At 40.2% G+C, this 25,589-nt stretch overlaps 1 protein-coding gene across 3 annotated transcripts in view; it reads left to right on the top strand.

Annotated features, from left to right (window-relative positions):
- The first annotated feature begins 18,321 nt into the window (after positions 1 to 18,321).
- Positions 18,322 to 25,589, top strand: part of SLC25A42 (solute carrier family 25 member 42) — a 420,552-nt gene continuing 413,284 nt past the window's right edge. For 2 of the 3 annotated variants that reach the window (XM_044053932.1, XM_044053930.1), the window contains exons 1-2: positions 18,323 to 18,734; positions 18,840 to 18,959. In XM_044053932.1, the coding sequence (XP_043909867.1) occupies positions 18,876 to 18,959 (84 nt within the window). In that variant the 5' untranslated portion in view covers positions 18,323 to 18,734; positions 18,840 to 18,875. Of the gene's footprint in view, positions 18,739 to 18,839; positions 18,960 to 25,589 lie in introns of all 3 variants that reach the window. The other variant, XM_044053931.1, reaches the window with a different exon arrangement.

The raw sequence follows: 25,589 nt of genomic DNA, 5'->3' as shown, positions 1-25,589 counted from the left end.
ATCATAAATCTTCTAGATTTTTTTGCTTGTTTGGGGAGATATAGATATATCCTCCATTGTTTCTTTGTGAATTGCTTATCCAATTTGTCTTCCCAATCCTTTCTAACCTCCTCTGATTGATTCTTATTGTTATCATGCAATATTTCTATGCTCTACTAATTATTCCTTTCTTAATGGCAACTTCTGTTCTAGATTCTACTAAAAACTCTACCATTGCTGGTCTTTCATTTAGGGCACCCCTATTTCTTTCTCTTTGTCTATACTCTGATGTCAATCCTTGATAGGGAAATCCATCTCTAACCTGCAGTCCAAATAAGTTCTTGGCATACTCCCATTCTGTTACCCTTCCCTCTCTAGTTATTTGCTCCTAATACCTTGGTTCCTTCATCAGTTTTCTCCAATAAATTCCAGCCCCCTCTTGCCTATTGCCTGTATCTTTAATTGCAGTCATCCCTATTGGCAGAATCTCCTTTCTCCATTCCTGTGTTGGCTTAGTTCTTAGAATGTAGAAAAAGCAAAGGAGGCTCCAGACCACAGTTGATGAAAACATATAAAAATGTAATCCAAGTGTCAAGCGCTTTCGTAGCCCAAGGCTACTTCATCAGACAAAGACATATTACAGGGCTGCAGTTTATATACCATCAGCACAAGTAATCAATCAATTAAAACTTCAATAAACAAATTAAAACCAATTAACTTAAAGGCATACAACTAACTATTGCATATACACTCAGTGATATCTAAAACATTCAAGACATAAAATTACATCACATACCTCAAATTACATTTGTACACCTAAAGAACAACATTATATGTGTCATGGACCTATATAACTATTTTCTTATGCCTCTATCCATTAATATTGGCTTGATACATACTTTATCATTAATGCCCTTACCCATTTTCACCTGCAACGTGATAATCCATTCAAGTTCCTTCACTTCTGTTTCATTTTTAACCTCTCCTCCTCTAATATTAAATGGAACAGTTTCTATAACTAAAAATCTAAATGAGTGTTCATTTCCATGTGCTTTAATATGTTTGGCTAGAGCATTAGTTTCTATTCTCCTGGAGATATCATAAATAATGTGTTCTCTCATACGATCATGTAATCTACGTGTTGTCATACCAACATAGAAACTGCCACATACTGTGCAGTAGGCTAAATACACTAAATTAACAGTATTACAATGTGCTGTCAATCTAAAAGTATATGTTTTTCCTGTATCTGGATGTGTAAACCTACCTGTACTATCAAGGAAACCACAAAACTTACATTTACCGCATGGGTGTGTACCATATTCCACTCTTACATCAGAGCTAACTGAACCAGGACCAGTATGCGGTCCACACAGTAGCCTTTTCAGAGACTTCTTGTTCATATATACATATCTTGGCCTTTCTCTTACTATTCATTTGACCTGGTCATCTGCACATAAGATATTCCAATTTCTATCAAAAATACTTTGCAACAACTGTGTATTGCTTGAGTACGTAATAGATACTTTCATGATGTTGCATCTCTGTTTGGATATTGTAGGGGGTTCTGATTATTTAGAAAAATATGGTTTAATATCCATTTCTCTTCTGTTTGGTATATCTGCTGTTACTTGTTGAATTTCACCTTCACTGTAACCTCTCTCAATGAATCTACCTCTCATTTCAGTAAGCTCAAGTTCAAACTTGGCATCATCAGTTATTAATCTGGAGGTTCTCACCCCCTGCCCCCTAACCACATTCCTCAAGATATGTTTGGGGTGCATGCATCGCCTATGTAAATAGTAATTTCTAAAGCATTCCTTCCTATGTATCTCCGTATCAAACTGGCTATCACCTTTCTGTACAACTTTAACATCTAAAAAGTCAACAGTAGTATGTGAACTATTCATCGTAAAATTCAAAAACTGTGTACTATTACCCAGTTTAGGGAAGTGCTCTTCCCAGCACCTGCAATCTACCCAAAATTGACTCCTGCAATTCAAATGGAATTACATGTATTGGTAGCATATTTAAGAATGAATGTAAATTATTTTTTTATTTAATTTTATTAGACCACTGCACCTACTACCATTTGAACTATCTAGGTATCTTTCTTCTACATTGCTCCTGTTTTTGTCTGCAAATCCTGATATTTTATGACTTTGTGTATCTTTGCAGTAAGACACTGTAATCGCTAGGTGTAGCAATTTCAGTTATCAATGCTACTTTTGTCTTTTTTTCATGGACTACTATATCTGGTTTTATTGCATCTATTTTTTAAACTTTTTATACACTTTATCATTCTCAGTAATGTTTTGTGGTTTGTGTTTCCAGTGCGTCTCAGCTACTTTCCTATTCCAGTGTTTGTATAATTCATAGTGCAACAGTCATGCCACATTATTGTGCCTTTCACTGCACAGGCCCTCTACCATGAGTGTATCACACCCAGCAAGAAGATGTGTGACTGTTTTCAATTTTTTTTTTTAACAGAACCTACATTTGTCAGTTTCTCCCACATGTTCAATAGGCTTTGTAAACCAACACAGGCTACTGTCCTGGGCTACCATTATTAACCTTTCATCTTTTGGTTGTAACTCACCTGTCCTTAACCATTCCTGTATCAAATCCTGATCAACATGAGGTTGTTCCAGGAGATCTCTGTACATGCCACTATATGCCTTATCCATATTTCTTTCCTTTTCATCTGATCTTTTTCCTTATATTCTTTGTTTTTTTTAGCATATTCAGTTGCTGTCTGATTTTTTTCTACTTCAGGTTTGGTTTCCATTTCCCACTTGACACTGGACTGCTTCTGCTAAACTAAGCAAAGAGGTCATCTTAGGCTTCCTGTTCTCATGTTTTAAAACTTTCAATATGTTTGGCTCTGATAAGGTCAGCAGATATGTATGCGGTCCCACGATTGCATATGTTCGTGTAATCAGTTTCAAGGAGGCCCATACCTTCTTCAGAGCAAGTAATATATAATCTTGGTGTACACTGATTTTTATATATCATTTGATAACCATGAAGCATTTTTCTTGTTTTCCTGCCAACTAATCCAGTACATTTTGGGGGCAGCCAATCACACCAAAAATAAAGTTAGAACAGGAAGAACAAATTGGTTGGATGGTATTCCTAGATGTTAGGGTTGTTTTTGGTATTAGTTTTAGTCTTCTTAAGTATTCCTTATTGAGTTTTATTTATATTTGTTCGTGTTTTATTGCCACCCCTTCATCAATTTACAAATATTTATACACTCCCTCCTGCTCAAAGTCCTTTATATCACATTCCTGTCCCAGACTGATATTTTCTTGGTACTGAAACTTTCCTGCTTTAAACATTACAGTTATCAGGACCAAATGACATTCTTATAAATCTGAGAAAGTTTTAACCATTTCTTATCTGATGAACTGTACAGGTTTAAATCATCCACAAAAAGAGGATGAGAAGTCTTTAAGCAGCGTTGTTTTCTGGGAACCAAATTGTAACTATGACTTAATATGTTAAGTAAATATCTTAATGGGTTAAGGGCAAGACAAAACAACAGCAGTGACAAAGAATCACCCTGGAATATCCCCTTTGAATTTTTATCCCTGGGATAATAATTTGTCCTTTGTTATGGCTTAACTGTAAAGTTGTTTGCCACTGTTTTATGGTCACTGTAATGTCATTGATCAAGCTAGGATGTATCTTATACACATGTAAGCACTGATATATCTATGATTGTGGGATGCTGTCAAATGCTATTTTGTAATCTATCCCTGCCATACTTAGATTCTTTCTCTTATTATAATTCTCAGTTAAGGCTTCATTTAGCAACAAATGATTATTTGCTCCTTATGACTTTCTTCTATTACCCTTTTGTTCTATGGCCATGATTCAGTCTGCACTTTTTTCCTAAATGACTATAAAGTCTGTCTGCGTGAATACCAGTATGTAGTTTGAACATCATCCTCGTGAATACCAGTATGTAGTTTGAACATCATCCTAAGGCAAGTTATAGGTCTATAGTTTTAGGACAGTTTACATATTCACTGTTTTAAGGAGTATCATTTTTCCTGTTAATCAGTTTGGTGTCTGTTCAGGATGCACATATAAGGAATTTTTACTCACGGCTAAATTTTTGTGTAAAGATGTTAATACTTAGCCAGACGTTAGGTACTACATTTGGGTCTGGGAGTTTCCAGTTAGGAGTTTTTCTTAATTTTGTTTCAATTTCTCTGGCCTGCACATTTGAACTTTTCTATCCAGTCAGCATTTTTATGTTCCTGTGAACTTCATAAATATTTCTCCAAATTGTGTTTTCTTCTTCTTTTTTTTTCTTTTTGATTGTGTTTCTGTTCCTTTTACTTTGTTTCCCAGTTCTCTATAAAACTTTTTTGGGTCATCAGTGAATTCCTTATTTTGTACTTTTCCTTTATATTTCTCTGCATATTTTCTAGGTTTTTCTGCCCGAGTTGATATCTTTAGTTTATTTTTTTGCAATAGTGTATGATAGATCCTGGTCTGTTCTGATACTAAGCATTGCTTTTACCATAGCTATCTTTCTAAGTGTTTTTGTTGATCTGTTTAAACTTCTATATTCTAACAGTGACAACTGTCTTAATTGTTTTATAGTTTTCTGTAGTTGATGTTTCCATAGTGGCATTTTTATTTTTCCTTTCTCTTATTGCTCCATATTTTTATTTAAGACTTTATCTGTAAATAATTTAGCTGCACATTAATATATCTCATTTACTTCTGTTACTTCACATGAATTTCTTTTAATAGTCTTGATTACTGTGGTCATATGTTTTATCAGACTTCTAACATTTTGGATCTTATTTACTTTATGTAACGCATTTCTTTCATCAATCTTAATATGTCTAGCCATCTCTATTAAATCAAGCAACTCTTCCATTAAGGCATGTTCTTATAACTTGAGAACATATTCATTGTTCTCTGTTTCCTCTGAGCATTCTACAAAAAGTTCCAGAACATCTTCATATGCTCTTCAGTTGCATCCTGTGTCATCTGCTGCTCCTTCATGTAGGAACCCATTGGCCCTTCACGCCACAACATTGCCTGTGTCAGAGATGCCATTTCCTTCCCTTGCTGTACAACTCCAAATAAACTTTTGTAGTGTTTCCTACTGAAGGCTCCAGAGCATCATCATGTGACAAGTCATTAGATGCCTCCCCATTCCACCTGTTTCTCCTTATTTTGGGGACTCGTTGTTTCATCATGTTGAGACATTACCTGTGTTGGATTTTCTGTAGTAAAGCCTTCACATCACAGGTAATCCATAACTTCAGTTTCTATTTAACGTCTTCTAACTTACTAATCTTGTTTTCTACATTCCTTTTTTGTTTACTTATTTTTGTATTGTGAAATTGTATATATCTGGGTGCCTTTGGCTGCATTTCTGTTCGGATATCTTTGGAGCTGCTTTTTTGTATTGATAGTCTAACTTTCTCTTTTGCATAAATATTGGACCATATCAGATCCCTTTTTCTTTCCCTTGTCCATGTTTCTGGCAGGAATTTTAGCGTTGGCCTTTATACAGATTGTCGAACAACTAACAGTATATTTGGCCAGATGTATTGAATGTCAAGCCTTTTATATAGGCAAGACTAATAAGATGCTCAAAGAACGGGTGTTACAGCATATAGGAGATACCAGGAGAGAGAGAATACATTAAATGCCCTTTATAAACATGTTAGAGCTAATATTAGAAATTCTTTTAACTTCAGTGTTGTTGAAGTTATTAAAGATGGTATTGGGGGGGTGACATTGTGAATAAAACTGAGCTGGCTGAAATGAAATGGATAGCCTGCTTTAAATGTTACCATACCTTTAAAACCTGCACTGAAACCATGCCCACTACCACACCGAGTCATTAGTTTTTTTTGTGATTGGTTATATTTTATTTAAAAAGCTGTTTGATTTTAGGTTATCAGGATCTGATGAAGCACGTTTTGTGAAAGCGCTTATCCTACCTGTTTATTGTTTTATTAAAGTGGTTTTATGCACAAAGCCTTGGTGGCTGTTTTGTTTTTTCTTTCTACAGTTTCTCTGCTTGTGACATACTAACCTTTAGTCGTGTGCATTACTGTTTTTGTTTTATTAAAGATCACATTTTAGACAGAAAAAGAAAAATTCTTAGGCAAAATCAGCGGTAAGACATGCAACTTGAGTTTGCAAATAATTGCTTGAGAAGTATACCTCTCAACTGTACCTCATTATGAGGAACATTCCTCATTTTGAATTTAAAAAATTTCATGTTCCACACTGACACCATCTGTCACACATTCATTGAGAAGAATTTTTTTAATTAATGAAAGCAGGCCAAGGTAATCACAGGCCCAGTGGAATTACCTGTGTAGGAACAGCAGGCTCTACAGATGGGGAAAAGGGAGGGCAAGAAGGTAGGACAGGGAAGGGGGGAAGATGAGGAAGGGCAGCTGAGTAGTACAGGAAAATAAATGAAAGTAGGGAGGTAAACAGGGCAAGCACTTTTAAATGCAACTCTGGGAAGAACAGATGAGAGACACGCCCTCCCACCATTCTTTTTTAAAGCAGGAAGAGGCAGCAGCATAGGGACAAGTAGAGAGTCTTGCTGGCCTGAAAAAAGAAGTTATGTCTTACCATAACGTTCCATCTGTGTTGTAGATCTTTGTTCATTCATTACTATTAGGACTTTGGTTCTGTCCTCGGAACCGATATGGCCATTTCCAAGCTTGCGCCAGCCAAAAACTCTCAGCTAAGACCTACCCATAATGCCCTTCTCCTAGTTACTCCAGATTGAGTTTGCCTGCCCCTATATAATAGACGTAGTAATAGAAAAATAGTAGAAGGCTCTGTCTGAGCAAATACCCTAACCAGGAGTTCCTAAAGTCCACCAGGAGTCCAGGCAGGGGGAAGGGGGGCGGGAAGTAATGAATGAACAAAGATCAACAACACAGATGGAATGTTATGGTAAGACATAACTTATTTATCTGATGTTGTAAATCTTTGTTCATTAATTACTATTAGGACTGAGTCCCCAGCTACTTGAGTCCTGGGTGGCCCCAAGGAAGGATATTCCTGAGCACCATAGAACCAAATGATGCTCGTCCCCTGGAGGCCAAATCCAATTTGTAATGAGAGATAAAGGTATGAGGTCTTGCCCAAGTGGCTGCTGTGCAGATATCATCCATAGAGGCTCAGGAATGAAATGCTACAGAAGTAGCCATAGATCTGGTAGAATGAACCTTTATTCTGGAAGGTAAGGATAGCTTATTCTGTTGGTAGATAAAGGTAATGACGTTTCTAAGCCAGGAGGATAAAGTCACTTTGGAAACTCTGTTAGAATGCTGAGGAAAGAAAACCGGCAGGTCAATAGATTGGTTAATAGAAAATCCAGAAATGACCTTGGGCAAGAAAGAAGGGTCAGTACGAAGGGACACCCTATCCATGTGGAAGATCAAGTAAGGTCTCTTGACATTTAAGGCCTGCAGCTCAGATACTCTTCTCGCTGAGGTAAGTACTACTAGAAGTAAGGTTTTCCACGACAAAAATTTTAAATCACATGAATCAAAGGGCTCAAAAGGCGGACTGTGAGAGATTGAAGCACCAAAGTCAAGTCCCAGGGTTCTAAGGGAGGCTTGACTGGAGGTTTAACATATAATACTCCTTTCAAAAATGTCTTGCACAGGTGGTGTGACATAATCAAAGAATTATCAAGTCCATTATGAAAACTGGTGATAGCTGCTAAATGTACAGTGATCGTCAATGCTGAGGCTCCTGCATGTAAAAGAGTAGTCAGGTATTGTAGGATCGTTTGAATAGGCATAGAGAAAGGGTCTAAGTTCTGATCTTTGGCCCAAATAGAGAACCTAGTCCATTTACTAGAATAAACTTTCCTGGTGGAAGGTTTGTGTGAAGCCAGAAGAATTTCACAAACAGGAGATGGGATGTCAGGAAACCTGGCAATCATTGGAAGTGGAGAAACCAAGCTGTGAGCTTGAGACTGTGGAGGTTTGGATGAATCAGTCCCTGAGGATGAGATAACAGGTCTTGAGAATGGTCCAGGATCCACGGGCTGTAAATCAGATGAGGCCATAGAAACGGGAACCAGACTTGATGGGGCCAGCAGCGGGCAATGAGGATCACTTTGCTTCTCAACCTCTGAGCTTTCTGGAGAATTTATGGAATGAGGGGAAATGGGAGAAAGGCATACAGAAGACCCAGGGGGCCAATAATGCATTAGAGCATCCCTTGGTGGTTCCCCCTGAGGAGGGATCAGGACAAAGTAGCTTCTGCATTTATAGTTTAGGGGGGAAGCAAACAGATCGCAGCAGGTCTTGCCACAGTGTTGGAAGATCCGATCTGCTGTTACAGGGTTGAGGGACCACTCGTGAGACATCAGGATGTTCCTGCTCAGATTGTCCACAATAAGGTTGTAACTCCTGGGAATGTGTATTGCTATAAGAAAGTGGTTGGAAGCTATCACCCAGTGCCAAATCCTCATGGCTTCCCAACACAGGGGGTAGGTAAGACCTGGTTCTGCCTTGCTTGTTGATATACCAGACGACTGACACATTGTCTGACTGAATTGCAATGGTCTCAGAGGGTAGGGATGCATGGAACACTCACAATGCAATGAGAACTCCCCTCATTTCCAGGACATTTATGTGCAAATTGACCCATGGGGGATCAGGTGCCTTGGATCGTCTTTCCCTGGAAATGCCCTCCCACCCTAACAGGGAAGCATCCATGGTCACCATGTCCATGGGCTGGGGAAGACAGAATGGTCGACACCAAAGATTCATTTGTGGCTTCATCCACCATAGCATTTCTTCCTTGCAACGGTTTGTAAGACGTATCATTTGGTCGAGCGGGTGAGTTAGAAATGACTATTGTGTGGAAAGGAGCCACTGCAGGATTCTCATGTGCAGCCTCGCCAGTGGTACTAATGTAATGGCAGCTGCCATGGAGCCTAAGAGTTGCAGTACAAGATGTGCTGGTACATAGGTCTAAGGAAGAAGGTTTTGGATTTGGTGTCTTATTTTCGAAAGCCTGTGAGGGGGGAGAGAAGCTTGACAGGATGTTGTGTCGAAGACCACTCCAACAAATTCCAGTGTCTTCATTGGGGACATTTGAGATTTGTCCTTATTGATTGTAATCCCCAAGCGGAGAGTGAGACCTTGAGTGTAAGACAGGCTGCGGACTAGGAGATTCCTGGTCGGAGTGGGAAGGAGCCAATCGTCTAGATACGGAAACACCTGGAATCCTTGTAGTCGAAGATGAGCTACCACAACTGCCATACGTTTAGTGAACACTTGGGGGGCTGTCGAGAGACCGAATGGCAGTGCCCTGAACTGGTAGTGATTGGTTCCCAGCCAGAAGCAGAGGAACCTCCAGGAGAGGTGATCCATCTTTATGTGGTAGTACACGTCCCAGAGGTCTATAGAGCACATCCAGTTGTCCCACCCTAGGAAGGGAAGAATGGACTGTAATATGACCATCCGGAATTTTTGAGGTTTGATAAATTTGTTCAATAGGCTGAGATCCAGGATTGGTCTCCAGTCCCGTCTTTTTTGGCATTAAAAAGATTGAGTAAAACCTGGATCCTGTCTGGTCTGGTGGGACTAGTTGGATGACTTTTTCTTAGCAGCTTTTCTATTTCTAAGGCTGCTAATTTCCTCTGATTGGGCGGTACATTGGGGATTCGTTTGATGGGTCTGGGAATTAAATCGAATGGATTTGGTAGCCTCTGGATATTATTCTCTGCACCCAAACATCAGTAGTAATAAGATGACAGGCTGGTAGGTGCAGAGCAAAACGACTCCCTACTGCTTCCAGAGGAAAACAATTGGGCCGCTGCTCAGGAGCGCTCTACCCCGAAAGGGGCATCTTCCATATGAGTTGCCTCCTCTGCCCCGGGGATTGTTCACCATGAGTGTTACGAAAAGATCCTTTGAATTTCTTGAACCACATTTTTCCTCCCTTCTGGTTCCTGGAGTAGGACCTCTGGGGGTTGGAAAAGCATATGCCCACAGCAGACAAGGTCCTTCTGTCTTTCTCACTATGTGCAAGTGTGTCTCGTACTTTGGGTCCAAAAAGTGCAGACTCGTCAACAGGTGCATTGATGAAGGAAGGTTTAAAGGGGTCTGCGAAGTCACACAACCGCATCCAAGCATTACATCTCATGACAATGCCTGATGTGGCAGCTCGAGCTGCCCCCTTGGTGGTGTGAGATATCAAAGACATCAAGGAGTTTGAGATGGATTCAAGGATAGCTAGCTGCGAGGCGACAGTGTCACACACCTCATCAGGCAGTACCCCCACCAAAGAGGAAGACATTTCAGAAATTAGGTCTTTTTGGAGGCAAGTAAAGTGTGCCAGATAGTTCAGTGACTGAATGGCAAAGGTTGCTGAAGCATAGGTTCACTTCCCTAGTCTGTCCATGGTCTGGGACTCCCTGTTCAGAGGATGGACAGTGGAACTTACAATAATACTGATTAATATATCTCTGTTTATACCACTCTGATTGAATTTTGCTTTAATGTATATTCTCTGTATATATTACTGTAATCAAACAAACTAGATTCCTGCTTTTATGTATATATTCTGTATATGTTACTATATTTACTATCTGTAACACTGTTTCTACTTCTGTACTAATTAATGTTTACATTTTTCTGTATCTTGTTGGAGCTTTTCTCCCTGGGCCTCCACTGAAAATGGGCTCTTTTAGGCCCAGCGGACTTACCCAGTAAACAAATGCAATAAATAAATAAATAAATAAATATCTTCTGCCAGTTCCCTCTTGATGGCTGCCGCCATGACCATAGAAATCAACTGTCAACTGCTTAGACCAGTGGGGCTGGTCTTCAGGTATAGATAACATTTTTTCTGGCCTCCAGGGGACAGGTTCTACATTGTCTGGGGCTTTCCAGGAACGCTGCACAATGAGCTTAACAAAGTCATCTGCCGGTGGGGTCACCCAGGAAGTAGATGGCCGGGCACGGAAGGCCTGCAAGAACACGGATTCCTCAGAAGAAAGGTTAGAGGACTTCCAGTCTCCCCGCTGCTGGAGGATTTCGAGAATGTCTCCGAATGAGTCTGGGGGAGACTGTGGGAATCCTTCCCGCCTCATCACAATCAGTGTCTTCGGTGATAGATTCCTCCGGGGAATCAAGGTGCTTCCTCTTGCACCGTTTCTTCCAGGGTGGCTCCCCAGTGGGATCTTCTGAGGAGGACTCTGAAGAAAGGGTTCCCTTCAAAGGGGGGGTTTTGTGACTCCCATGCCCAGGGTCCCGAAATAGAGGGTTGGGAGAGGTGCATGCTGGGGGGGTCTGATACTGATGTCATTGGTGCTGACTGCGAGCCTACGGAGTCAAGGACTCTCTATCACCTGGACAGCAGGCCCACCTGAGGAGGGATCTGAGCCTTGAACCGGGAAGGACAACCTTGGAACCTGGGTCACACCCCACCCTGAGGAGCCCACCTCCAGGTGAGGAGCTCTGAGAGGACTGGAAGCCATTAGAGATGTGGTCATAGATGGTATCAGTGAGAAAATAGGTGCCAGGCTAGGTACCAAAGTATGGATGGTCCAAGCACTGCTCCGAGAGAGCATCGGCTCCACCGGAGCCGATGCAGCAAGGGTGGTCAGTGCCGACAGGAGAAAAACTGCTGTCAGAGCTGAGACAGCATGCACTGGAGTGGACATCAGTACCGAGATCTCCAGGATCTGGCTAGAGGTCGGAGGAGGATAAACAGGGGAAGATGTAGTAAAAGATTCTGAGCCAAGATGGATCTAAGGCCTAGTTGGAATGGGCAATCCCCTAGCTGCCAGAAACTGGTCCACAACCCGCACTAGATCTAATTCAGAAAAACTCCTAGTGGATCTAAAGGAGGCTGCTGAAGGAGAATCAGGTCTTTCTAGAAAGGAGCTAAACCTCTGCCTCAAAAAAGGGTCGTAAGTTGGAGAGTATCTTCTCCTTGGCAGATATTCCAGTTTTGGAGCCGATGAAACTGACAGCACTGTGGCTGGGGATGGTGCCGAAGCAGATACAGTCATAGTAGCCAATGTAAAAAATCAACCAGAAGATCAGCTTACACAGTCCTCTAGAAACACCAAAATCCACAAAAGCTGAATTGGGCTAAAAGACCAGAGTACTTGTAAAAAATCTTTTGGCTTAGGTGGTTCACTCAGTAGAAATGCCAAAAAAATCCTTAGAAATGAAGCAAATCTTCTTTATTAATCCACAGAAACAGATAAAAACCTTTTCGTTAATTACCCCTTGGGTTAGGTGGTCTTGTAAGGTGTATTTGATTTTAGCATATGCAACATTAAGTTCATTTTTTGAAATTTGCTCATATGTGTCCATATTTTGTAAAATATTATGGATGTGGTTCTCATAATCAAAAAAGTGCATTAAGACCACACCCCCCCTCCTTTATAGGGTTTCATAACCCTGATTTTTTTCTTTTTTCAGTAAGTCAACCACTTCCTGTAACTGAGAGTTAAAGTTGTTCATAGAGAGATTAGGGCAACTAATATGATTCATTCTAAGTGCTTTTTCTATTAGTTCCTCATATACTTTCAGACTAGGATGTGTGGGTGGATTAAATGTGCTGCATCTACTGATGGAATTGTCAGGAACCTGTTGGCCCTTAAAGTACAATGAGAGATTTAAATTTCTAATGAATAGTTTTAGTTCAATAAGCAGTCTAGGCAAATATGAAGGTCTAGAAGGTACATAATGAAGACCCTTAGTAAACAGTTCAAAAAAATTCAGGGGCAACTGTTAGTTCTGTGTAATTGAAAATACTAAAATTGTTATGTGTGACCACTGTACAGTTACTGTTTGAACTAATAGGGTCTACTACTTTAAGAATAAACTCATCAAAATCAATTATTGTCTGCGCCCCCTTCCCCAATTCTGTTGGTGAAGAGAATTGTTCCTCCCCATTGGTCTGCCCTGGGGAAATTGAAAAACCTGCAGTGAATTACTACCACCTTTCTGAGCTAAATGCTCACTCCTTCTAAGGGGTTCTGTGTTAGGTGTACTGAGAAAATTTTGATTTCCTGTAGAATTGTCTGAACCTTCTGAATCCCAAGTGTTCTGCTTCTGCCTACCAGGAGTTGGGTAGGCTTTAACCTCTCTGTATTCCATTAAGTCCCTATCTAATTTTCTAGCTTTCCTGTCCAAAACTTTGAGACAATATTGATCAACCTCTGCAAAAACTTCATCATACTTCTTTTTACACCCTAAAAAATTCTTGTGTTTGACAATATTGTCGTTGAGCAACGTTAATTCATTCAAAATAATGTTAGACTTATTCTGATAGTCTTGCACCATTAGTTGTAACATTTCCAATCCTGTTCGATTAAAAAGTTCAACCAATTGGGAGTGCAAAACCGAGCCTGAAATGGCACTATTAGGAAATTTATAACAACGGAGCCCTTTAGGGACTCTTTGCACTCTGATGCATTCCTTAAGATAATTAATTTCAAGTTGAGAATTTTTGTATGAGTACAATTTTTTGTTAAAAGTTTCAAAGTCAACATCTAGTTGCTCAAACTGAGCGTTAAAAGTACCTTGCTTGAATACAGGTTGAAATTCAGTCCATGCCTTAAAGTTGAATACTTTTTCTGACAAACCAGTATTAGAGGTGCTCTTATTCTGTACGTTGTCGTTATGAGAACGAGTGTTCTGATTGTCCGTTGCCATTGAACCACTAATTGCGTCAGTGCCATTCAGCTCCTGCCCTCGCAAAAGTCTCTGTTCATTAAATGCACCATGCTGCTGGTTTCCCGGTAAAGTAAAACCACGGTCACTGTTCTGGCCAGAGATAGCATTATTAATCTGTGTTAGCAGTGCCAACACTTGGTTGAATTCTTTACGCGTGACAGGAGCTTCATCAAGCACTTCACGGAAAATCGATGGTGTATCCAAAAGGTCTGAGCGCGATGAATCCTCCGCCATGAGAACCAAGAAGCAAGCGTAAAAAGAAACCAAGAAAAAATCAACCAGAAGATCAGCTTACACAATCCCCTAGAAACACCAAAATCCACAAAAGCTGAATTGGGCTACAAGACTCGAGTACTTGTAAAAAATCTTTTGGCTTAGGTGGTTCACTCAGTAGAAATGCCAAATGTCATATCCAAGGGCGGCACTGAAGTCAGTGGTGCCGAGGTTGGAACCGAAATAGGGGTGAATATCATGAACGGCACCGAGGGAAGGATACAGAGCTTGGTGCCGAAGAGGTCTGCGCCAAGGGTGCCAGCGAAGCATGGAGCCGACTCAGTTCCATAACTGACAGAGATGCAGGAACCAAAAATTAAATTGCCAAAGATTCCAAAGACAACCACAAGACATTCTATAACTATGTCAAGAATCTAAATGGCAATGCTCAGATCTGCTCTGAGCTACAACAGAATGGCATTAAATATAATGATCCCAAGGATATTGCCAGTATCCTGGCAGATCGATTCAGTGCCAACTTCACCCTCCTCTCACCCCCTAAATGGCCCATCTCAATACTGGAAGATTGCCAAATTCCGGTAATAACGGCCACACAGGTAAAAAATGCACTCTCCAAAGCTAAGTATACAGCATCCATGGGACCAGATGACATCCCAAGCTGTGTACTACATGAACTACAAAATGAACTGGCACCTCACCTAAGTGTCATGTTTAATCATACCCTCACCTCAGGCTTCATGCCCACTGAGTGGCGCACAGCTACAGTTGTCCCACTCCACAAGGGGGGATCCACCTTGGATCCCAGGAACTACTGCCCCATCAGTCTGATGAGCCTGATCTGCAAGGCCATGGAACGTATTATCATGGAACTTATAAACAAAGACATTGGCAACCTTAAAACAATGGACCCCACCCAGTTTGAGTTTGTGAAGGGCCGATCTTGTCTCCTGAACCTGATTGACTTCTTCGAATCGGTCTCCAGAGCTGTGGACGAGGGTAAGGCAGTCCACACAACTAATCTGGACCTCTCCAAGGCCTTTGACACCATCCCCCACTCTGGAATCATAGATAAACTTACTAAGCTGGGCATTAATCCCTACGTCACTCGATGGGTTGCCAACTGGCTTACTGACAGAACCCACACTGTAAAAGTAGCTGACTCCAAATCCAGCTCCAGACAAGTGACAAGTGGAGTACCTCAGGGTTCAGTTCTGGGGCCTCTATTGTTTGGCATCTACTTCTCTGAAGTACAGGCCAACACTAAGGAACTGTGGCTAACAAAGTTCACAGATGACTGCAAACTGGGAGCCATTATTGAATCCCCAAATGATGTGGATACTCTACAAAAGGGCCTTACAGAAACAGATGCTTGGTGCCAGAGCCATGGGCTTAAGCTCAACGCCAAGAAATGTATAGTTATCCCCTTTGGGAAAAAAATGTACCCGTGAATTACCACATAGGTGGAAGTACACTAAACACCGAAAGTGTGATAAGAGACTTAGGGACACAGGTAGACAGTGGTCTCACCTTCAATAACCACATCGCCACAACAGTCAGGAAATCCTTCTATGTGGCACACCTCATCACTAAGGGCTTTTCATCAAGAAAAAAGGAGGTCATTGTCCCACTGTACTCATCCCTCATTAGACCCATTATAGAAAACAATGCCCCATTTGGTATGTACCTCTCAAGACATCTGCAACAACTGGAAAGGCAGCAGAAATACCTCACTAAAAAAATCACAGACCTAAAGTAGATGCCCTATGCTGACCGCCTTAAAAAACTCTAGCTATACTCTGTCACATATCATCTACTCCGGGGCGATCTCTGCTTAACATACAAGGTCATGTCAAACCCAGAGCTGTTGGATATGCTACACTTAAAGAAATCCCAATCCTTCAGAGCCACATGCTCCAGGGATCTAAACCTTGTCATCACAATAAACAAAACATGCTGGAGGGATAAGTTTCTGACCCAGAGACTCCCCAGACTCCGGAATAGACTGCCCATACATTTCAAGCATAGCGCCTCTTTGGTCCTCTTCAAAAGGAACCTTGATGATTGGATGGGAGAAAGGAAATTCACCCCGGGGATCACGTCAGTCGTCCTGCTAGACAGGGGTCCAGGAAAGTAAATAGTGCAGGAAGAAATAGCCAGGGAATTGTTATGGCTAGGTTTGCATAGGCCCTAGGGCCGATAGCCTAGTACCAACCTATGAACCGAGTGACTCAGTTTTTCCTTACGTTTTTTGGTCTTTGGTGGGGTTGAGACCTCCGACCCAGAAAGAGCCTCCGAAAAAGGTGTCTTGATTAAACCTTTTAAAATAAGCTTATTTTTACATTCTGCTAGTGTACGATTACTAAAACTAGCACAAATGTCACAGTCAGCTTTAATATGATCCACGCCCAAACAGTAGACACAATGAGCATGTGTAGCCGAGTTAGGCATCTTACGTCCACACTTGTCACACTGTTTAAACCCCAACTTAGCTTTGTCTGACATAGTAAGGCAACAAGGCTATCCTATAGAAAAAACAAAATAAGGGAGAGAAAAGCGGGAGAGAATACCAACGATGGTATTTAAAAAATACCACAAATGGTAAGGAAGGGCCTGTCAAATGTAGGAGAGAGGAACAGTACCAATAATGGTAGAAATTAAATTACCAAGGTAAAGGGTAGGGAATAGAATTAGGTTATCGGCGACAGTGAGAAAAGGCTAAATTGACTAAAAAAATTTGAAGAGAAACTATCTTAAAAATGACAATTTTCTACTTAGCTTTGAGAAAGATGGCTAGCACGTCTGACTAGGAACGCGGCAAACGAGATCTGGAGTAACTAGGAGAATGGCATTATGGGTAGGTCTTAGCTGAGAGTTTCTGGCTGGTGCGATCTTGGAAATGGGCATATCGGTTCCGAGGACGGAACCAAAGTCCTAATAGTAATTAATGAACAAAGATTTACAACATCAAATGGGTAATTGCACTAGAGGTCAGAAAGGAATGTCATGGTTTTCACGTAACATTTTGTCAGGGTTTTGCCTTCTCCAGCAAGAGCAAGCCAGTAAAGGCTAAGATGGCACAGCATTAGTAGGTGGAAGGGCAGTTTTGGAAGAGTAAATTTTAATGGGGGCTTGGTGGGGAGTGCAGGTTTGGACAGGTTGGCCTCATCTCATCACAACCACTCCTGATGTCAGTGGACAGACTCAGAGACTACAGCCTTGAGTCCGGATATTGCAGGATCCTTTCAATCGCTATTGTCCAAGTGGTTCCGGGGGACTGTACAGATCCCTTCAGTCATTGGTGTTGGTAGAGCATTTTACAGGGACTGCCAAGTGTAATGATGTGTTTAGCTTTGATGGGTCGCAGTACAAATGCAAATTCAGTCCTTTGCACACATCTTTTTATTCGGTGATTGACTGACATTTGGTTTAGTGATTTCACTTCAATTATCAGTTGATCTAAACATCCAGTGCATTTGATAAGCATGATAAACGTATGTCTACAGCCAACTTCCTCCAAGCAAGTGTGCTGTATAGTCACTGGATAAGTTGGTGCACATTTTTTAAACAATATGCTTATTTTCAGCTTATGGCAATATCCATGGTATATAATACTGACTCATATTATTTAATTAAAAGATTTTGGTAAGTATAATGTAATATATTTAACCATGCTACGAGCTTACTAGTTGAAACTGTTTTAAGTCCACCAGATTTTGCCTTTTTGGTCCATATTATGACAGACATACCTCTCAACCTATTAGAGCAAAAAATCTGGACAAAGCCAGAAATAATGGGGGGGGGGGGGGCAAAGGAAGACCCCCCAATGGGGACATTTTAAATAGTGATTTTATAAACTTAGTTCACAGAATAACAGGTTTTCCATTAGCATTAATTTTTTCTTTGAATTCTTAAACTCAAAAGCATGTTATTGTTTTCTGATTTCCATCCTCAATGATTTGCCAGAAAACAAATAATTTATGACTAACAGACCAAAAACATGAGGCAAAAATCTGGGCAGTTGAGAAACATGAAGGCAGTCCAGCAGTCGTGCAGAGTAGACATTCAGCTTCACGAAACAAAAGTAAGCTAATCATGTTCTGTGTAACGGTCTGAGCTTTCTTGACATTTTCTTTATTTGAGAGGCGCCTCTTTCGGTTCACTTCCACAGCCAAAATAGCAACATGTCTGTTGTCCGCACTGTACTGCTGTGGAATGTTTTTACTCAGCTGGAAATGTATTTAAATTTCCAGAGGCAAACCTATTCATTACCCGGGTAAAATTCATTCTGTTTCACAAGGGGGGAAAGAGAGTCAAATCCACGTGTACGTGCATTTACAATGACGTATTTGTCTCTAGACCACGCAGTTACAAGAATATTAGTGAACGTCGCTCGATGTGTGACATGTTAACTTACCGATTTAAAAGGCCACATACAGTACTCGTTGTTGCAATATTAAGTTAGTGAAGCAGTTTTCGTGGGTTTCCACTCTGTTAGTCTTTAAGATCGAGGAGCAATTCATTTCCTTTTCTAGTGTGCTGTTTGCAAACCCGCCCCATTTCAAGACAGTTGGGCAGGCGGCGTGCGAGGGGCGCGTCGTGGAGGCCCAACTGTCAAACAGCGGGGCGTGCCTACCATTTCAACAAGTGCAAAATAAGTGAGAGGTGCACAGTAGCTGGGGCTTAAAACACTAAGCCATCAGTTAAATAAAGCTAAGCAACGTAAACCCTAAACAAAATGACACTGAAGTGATCACACGGTAGTTGAGAGATGTTCATAAGTTCTGTTTTTTAATTATCGTGAGTATGTGTGTACAGTTGTTAACCAAAGAAAATAAACTTTTCTAATCATTGCCGTTTGTTGTGTAACTTTATACGAATGAATGTCTTTTTACGATTTTGTAGGACTTCTGTAAGACATCTGTCTGCCCATAGATTAGTATGGGTAGTGAGTTAAAAGAAACTAGGATGGCGCTGACCCAAGAGGATGATCGTAAAGTGAAACAAAGTACTATCAAGACAGAGGTAAGAATATTTTGTTCTGCCACTTGCGGTAGTGGATGAGTCATAAAAAAAAACACTATTTTCCACTTCTGTTTATCAGCTAGACGCCCACGTGCTGGTGACCTGTGAAGGCATTTTAATGAGCTTTGCTTTAGAATGGCGTACAAGTTTTCAGAATTACAATTGATGTTAATAAGCAGCTATGGTAAGAACGAATCTTACCAGAGTTGCAAAACATAAGCGGAAATGCACAAATTAACTTTTTTTTGGAAGAGAGTGTTGATTAATGCACCAGCATTTCAGCTCGCTGCTGGTACCTTGTATAACAGAATATGCCGCACAAAATAAGACTTTGTGGTTTTTTTCTTGCATCCTACTCTCCCGTCTCTCTGCTACGCATTATGTTTTTCCACCGACGTAACAACACTTTGTCCCTTGTTGTTAATACTGGTGTTAGTTTCAGTAATTCTGTGTTTGTTGGGAGAGGTGTCTCCACATACAGTATTACATTTTGTCACTTACCAAAATGTATGCTGTACTAGGATGGGGGGCACAGGCTAGTTTGCTTCTTTCTCTTACATGTCACAACAACATTTACTGACACGTGAGTTGATTTCAGTGTCATATTGCTGAACTTGTTTTGGAAATGGGGAAAGTCTTTTTGGAGTTTAGTAGACAGTGAAGTAGGAAATCGAGTGGTTATCACCGTAACAGTAAATCCCTAATTTATTCATTTATTTTTTTTTATTTTATTTTACATTTGTTAACCGGGAAAGTCCGACTGGATACATGTCCATTTTCAGCGGAGGCCCGGGGAGAAAAGCATCTAGTAACAACAAAATAGTATTGATATTTAGTAATAAATAATAATGTAGGTTACAAGAGGTTTAAAATGTAGCAATACAGCTATTTATAAAGTTTTAGTTAACAAATTAAGGAGAGGAAAATGCAGTTTGTAACGTGTTTAGGAAGTTAACAATAGGTCAAAGATAAAAGCCATCTATAGGTTACTAATAGGTGAGACATGATGGAAAACAATTTCTTTGAAGCAATGAATTCAGAGAAGACTTTCTTTTCGAAGGGGTGTGTCTGATAGTTAAGCATATTCAGATAGAACGCAAGGAAGATAAGAAAGAAAAGGGTATTTAGGGTGGCATTTGTTTAGTGTGGGCTGAAAAAATAGGTTGTAGAGGGAGGAGTTGGAAGACACATCTGTGAGTTAAGACTAATAGTTATTATGTTCTTGGGTTGGTTGGGGTTTTGGTAGGATTAATAAGTTAGTTACTATGTTTTTGGGTTAGTTGGGGTTTTGATAGGAGCACAACTAATTTTACTGGCTCAGTGTAATTGCCATCAGGGACATTCTTTAAAATGTTTAACCAATCCAAAAATGCTTAACAATAATTTGCACACTTCAGTCGTTCAGGCTAGCCTGTTAGTTAAACACGCGCTCTCAATTGTCCCTCGTTTTGATCTAAAATTTTGCTCCGTCCATTCTCCCAATCCTTCCTAAAACTGGCAAATTTAGGAGAAGAGGTGACAAACTGCATTTTTGATAATTAAGAGTTAAACGCCTATCATGAGCGGACAGATGATCCGCTGTGGCGACCCCTAACCATGAAAAAGCCGAAAGAAGAAGAAGAAGTTGAGTTAAATGCGATTCTTTTACTTCAGAAAATGCCTGTTAATTCACATTCTTTTATTCTGCCAATAGTTGGAAGTTAATAGTACTAATATTGTAAGGAGTGTCCCTGAATACTTTTGGATTTGTCTTATGTTCTGGAGTTAAGAGATTAAGAGCTATGTTTATACATCTAACCCTGGGAGTGACTTGATATTTTGGTGAGCAGCAGTTCTGAGGATGGAAGTGTGTGCCATTTGGAAATTTTGGTTGTAAGCATTTTTTTCCTGTGGAGCTGGTGGTGAGAGTTTATAACACTGCAATTTTATCCATGTTCAAATTAGGTTTTGGATTTCATGTGATTAAGGTTGCCACCTTTTCAAATGGTCAAAGTGGGACATTTTCGGGGCACACATCAGATTTTACAGGCCGACACATACCCACGGTCAGTACAAAGGATAGAACTTAACTTTTTTGCCTAAATAAAAGCTTATTCTTGTAGCAGTTTAGTTGCTTATTATGTTTCTTGTAACATTTAGGTATTTTAGATAAGAAATAACTATTTTATGCAACTATTACATAAAATATGGGACATAATTATTGTGTGCTTTGCATCATAACCTCCTCTGCTGGTGTCCTGGTAAAGGAACGGCCATTTAGTGTGCAGTCACCTTCGTGGTACCTACATATGAGCGACTATGTATTAGAAGCTGCACTTATGTCGATAACGGCTGCTTAATCAGCCGTAGCCTGGACTATTTTTTATTGTTAATTGTAAAGCTGATATGTTTGTTACATGATACTTTCCATGCTGTTTCCGTTTGCGTTGTTGAATCTAAAGTATTGAAAAGCTTTGAGACGCCAAAATTAGGTCTGTTACGCCTTCTTGATAGCTGCAACCAGGGCGACATTTAATGTATAATAATGGTCGCTTGACTGTGAAATGGTAAAATTTTCGCCTCCTTTGCTTGGTTTGTAGAAACTAAGCCACAAATACTCCCCTTAGCCCAAAAAGCCTGCTGCTTATACTGTTTAATTACCAGCGTTAGCCTGTATGTAAGCTAGTCGGGTCGGCAGCTTAAATGCAATGGTAACAGTTTTGCCTTCTTTGCTTGCTATGTAAAATCTTAGGCACGACTGCTGCCTGTACTTTTTGGTTACTAGCGTTGGCCTATAATGCTTATTTGATATATTGAGAGCTAGTTGAGTCGGCAGCCTAAACAAACTCTTTTATATCCGAGACTGTCAAGTTTTCAGCTATTTCCTGGCTAATAAATACACTTACAGCTTTGCTATTACACTTTTAACTAGCTTTACTTATGGGCGCTCTAAAACTACTGTAGGTCTCTGTGAATTATTGTGTAACCCGTAACTACTGGATTGCAAGCCGGGCGTCTTAACTGTTATTATAGTGAAGCTAGCTTACTCGGGGGCTTACAGAAACTGATGTAGGTCTTGTATGACACAAACAAGGTTTGTAAGTCCGAAGCTGTAGGTATTCATTTCTGTTTTTCTCTAGCCAGTCTCTGCTGGATTGTAATTAAGACTTTCTAGTCCAGTTTCTAGTCCACATAGCAATATTAACTGTAATTGTAAGTAGCAATATTAACTGTAATTGTAATTACAACTTAGTTTCTAATTTATTTGTACCCAATTAAAGTGTAGAACTAATAGCAGTTCGAGGTCCATGTGGATGCTTTTATGTACGTGTAGAAACGCCATTGTGGACACAACGGCTGCTTGTGCCTTGGCCTTCAGGTTTTTTTGGGAATCAGATTAACTTCTAGTCAAATACACCTTTAAACTAGAAATATTAGTATTTACACCCATTTTACATAATTAAAAGGCCAGGATTAGCCTTTTTGCTTCACGCCAACCCTATGGAAGCTGTACCATGAACATCGGCTACGTTTGGATACCACATCTACCTTCATTACTTTTTTATTTTAAGTAGGGCTCACAATAATACACATATATAAACATTTTTTTTTAAACAAAGATTAGGTAATGCCTGCAGTATCTTGCCAACCAGGAGGATGCTTTAGCCAAATGCTGTAATAATTAATGTGCTGCTTCCTCTGTCCAAAGCTTAGTGCAGACTATAGGCCTGCTACCAGTTCATACTCACATTAAGTAATATATTAAATCCTGTTAATTTCTATGCATAGTTCCTAATTCTGGCTCGACTCTTTCCTCATGTATTTATGTCTGAATATGCCTTTATTCTAATGGAGTTATGTGTTCTACTGAGCCTACACAACATAACCTGCTAGATATTTGACATAACTGATTACAAGCTCTCTTATGATAATGGTAGCTTTTAACATAGAAGTGAATGTGCAATTTCTAACTGTATTTTTTAAACTGATTACAAGCTCTCTTATGATATTGGTAGCTTTTAACATAGAAGTGAATGTATATTTTCTAACTGTATTTTTAAAACTATTGTTCTAACTATCTAACTTTGTGTTAATGCTCGCTTCTTGCTACTCACTACCACTGTTGTCTCTCTCTCTCTCCCCCACATGTACCCTGCACTTCACTGTGCTGTTCCAGTCTATAACTTTGTGTGAACCTACTTACCGGGTGACAAAGGACCCGTCCGACAAATAAACTGTGGTTTCTTCCCTCAGCCTCTACTCCCTGCACCCCCTCTCAAGGAAACAAGAAAAGTATGTTATTTATGTCCTGCCTGTAAAACATACTACCGTCCACTATTGATTCAGGGGTTCTAAAGCACGCTGTGAGCCCAGTCAGCCAGCAGCCTCTTACCCCCCCCCCACAACCAGCTACCTTGTTAACAATACTTTACTCCACCTCTTGGTATCCCTCTTATTAACTTGTCCCCCTTCCCTATCTGGAAATTGCCTACCCTCCTTACTGTACTTGCTTATAATACTAGCTTTGTCCAGTAAGTGGTATCTCTACCCTCTTCAGTATTTCTCCTGCTTATCTATTTGGCTTTCTGAATTTACTGCTCTTTACTTCTATGACCTTGAACTACTCTTAAACTTCACACTGTACCCTTCATTCTAAATTGCTACACTCTTCTGCTTTCTAATAGACCCCTTACGTATCTCTGCTCCTACCTACTTTAGACTTACTCAACTTACCTTCTGTAATCAGCTGTGCTGACTGTATCTCTTCTAGCTGCACCATTGTCTGTTTCTACCCGCTCCGTTCGCCCTGCGGGCTCACTCCGCTCCGCTACCCTACCCCCAATTCCCACCCACCCCTACTAATCTTACACATATACTTCATTGACCACACCCCCCTACTATCGCATCCTGTCACATACCTTAACATCACCAGGCCACTCCCTTACCTCTCTCTCCTTATTAGTACTACTTAACTTTTTCTAACCACCCCTCTCCTACCTTACCATCCACATCATTAACACACTTCCCAAGTCAACCTGTAATCTAACCCTCCTCTAATTTCCTACCTGCTTTTGTTATGCCATGCTTATTCTTCTCTAACACTCTCTTCTTCTTTCTACAGTACCTGCTAACTTTAATTACTCCCTACATAAATTTACTTTTTACCATGGCTCCAACAAAGAAAAATATATTCACAAGCATACTACTCTTCACTACCACAATATTTTGTCTGACCATACCTTACTTACTCACTTCATTCGAAGATCATCCTCTACCTGAAATTAACCATTACTTCAAACAAACTCTACCATTTTCATTTATCTTCTCCCTTAACCACTGTAACATAACATATAATTCAAACTTTACACTACCAAAATTTCATAGAACTACCCACATCACTTACTTACCTACCAAAAAGATTTTTAACAACCTCTACAAACTACTTAAAACTCTACAATATCCCCAGCAACACTTCCTCCTAGGTGGTGATATTCATCCTAACCCTGGCCCCAATGCTAACCATACGATTAACCCATCCAATTTAACAGTACCTATAACTTCTACATTAACTGTACCATCTAACTCCCTCTTCATAGCTCACCTTAACATTAGAAGTATTAACAATAAAATGCACTCCTTGATGTACACTCATTTTTTACATTCTATGTCTTACTGAAACTTGGCTAAAATCATCTACCCTAGACCAGGAAATTACCCCTCCTGGCTATAACATCCTTAGAAATGACCGTAAAAGCAAAAAAGGTGGAGGAATAGCAATCCTTTATAAATCTAACCTCCACATTTCCACAATTAAAGTGCTTCCTTCATCAGACACCACATCTGAAATCCTAACTACCAAAATCCATATCAATAACTCCAAATCTTTCTGCCTAATTTGCATGTATCTACCCCCAGGTAATAATACCAATACTCTTGAGAACCTTCTCAGTCTCCTCTCTACCCAACTACCCCAAGAGACCATTGTACTAGGTGACTTTAACAGAGACTGGTCCACTTGTAGTTCTCTGAACCCTACCAACCACATAAACCTCTTTGGATTCTCACAATTAATCACAACTCCTACAAGAATCCACAAACCTAACAACAAAGAAGCTACTCTGGACTGTATCCTTATTAATAGCCACCCCGAAGCCTATACTCCAGGAACCCTTCCCGACGATATCAGCGACCATATGCTTACCTACATTATTAGACATAAGGTCTGCATTTCAACTACTCATAATCTCAAAACCTCTCTCTCAAAAAAAATCTTTAATCCAGACAGCTTCCTAACCAAACTGCAAGCATGTGACTGGTCTCCTCTTACCTATCTAGAACTTGACAAAGCCGTTACCTACTTTAACACTAACTTTTTTCAAATCCTTGACTGCCATGCACCTTATCGCTCTGTTAGATTAAGATCCAAAGCTGCCCCGTGGCTCACAAAACAAACTAGGCAAAAGATACTCCTTAGAAATAAAATCTGGGCTAAATGGAGAGCTACCAAATGTCCAACAATCCACCTCCACTTTAAACAAATAAGAAATGCCACCAAGAAGGATATTCTTAGAGATAAAAAAGACTTTTACCTTCACCTTCAACAAACCAACCAACGAAACCCACAAAAATTCTGGTCTGGCATAAACAAAC

Source organism: Protopterus annectens, chromosome 13.part0, assembly GCF_019279795.1.
Source record: "Protopterus annectens isolate FY-2018-M chromosome 13.part0, PAN1.0, whole genome shotgun sequence".
NCBI classification, from domain to species: Eukaryota; Metazoa; Chordata; order Ceratodontiformes; family Protopteridae; genus Protopterus; species Protopterus annectens.
The sequence above is the reverse complement of the archived record's forward strand: the minus strand, read 5'-3'. Positions and strand labels throughout refer to the sequence as shown.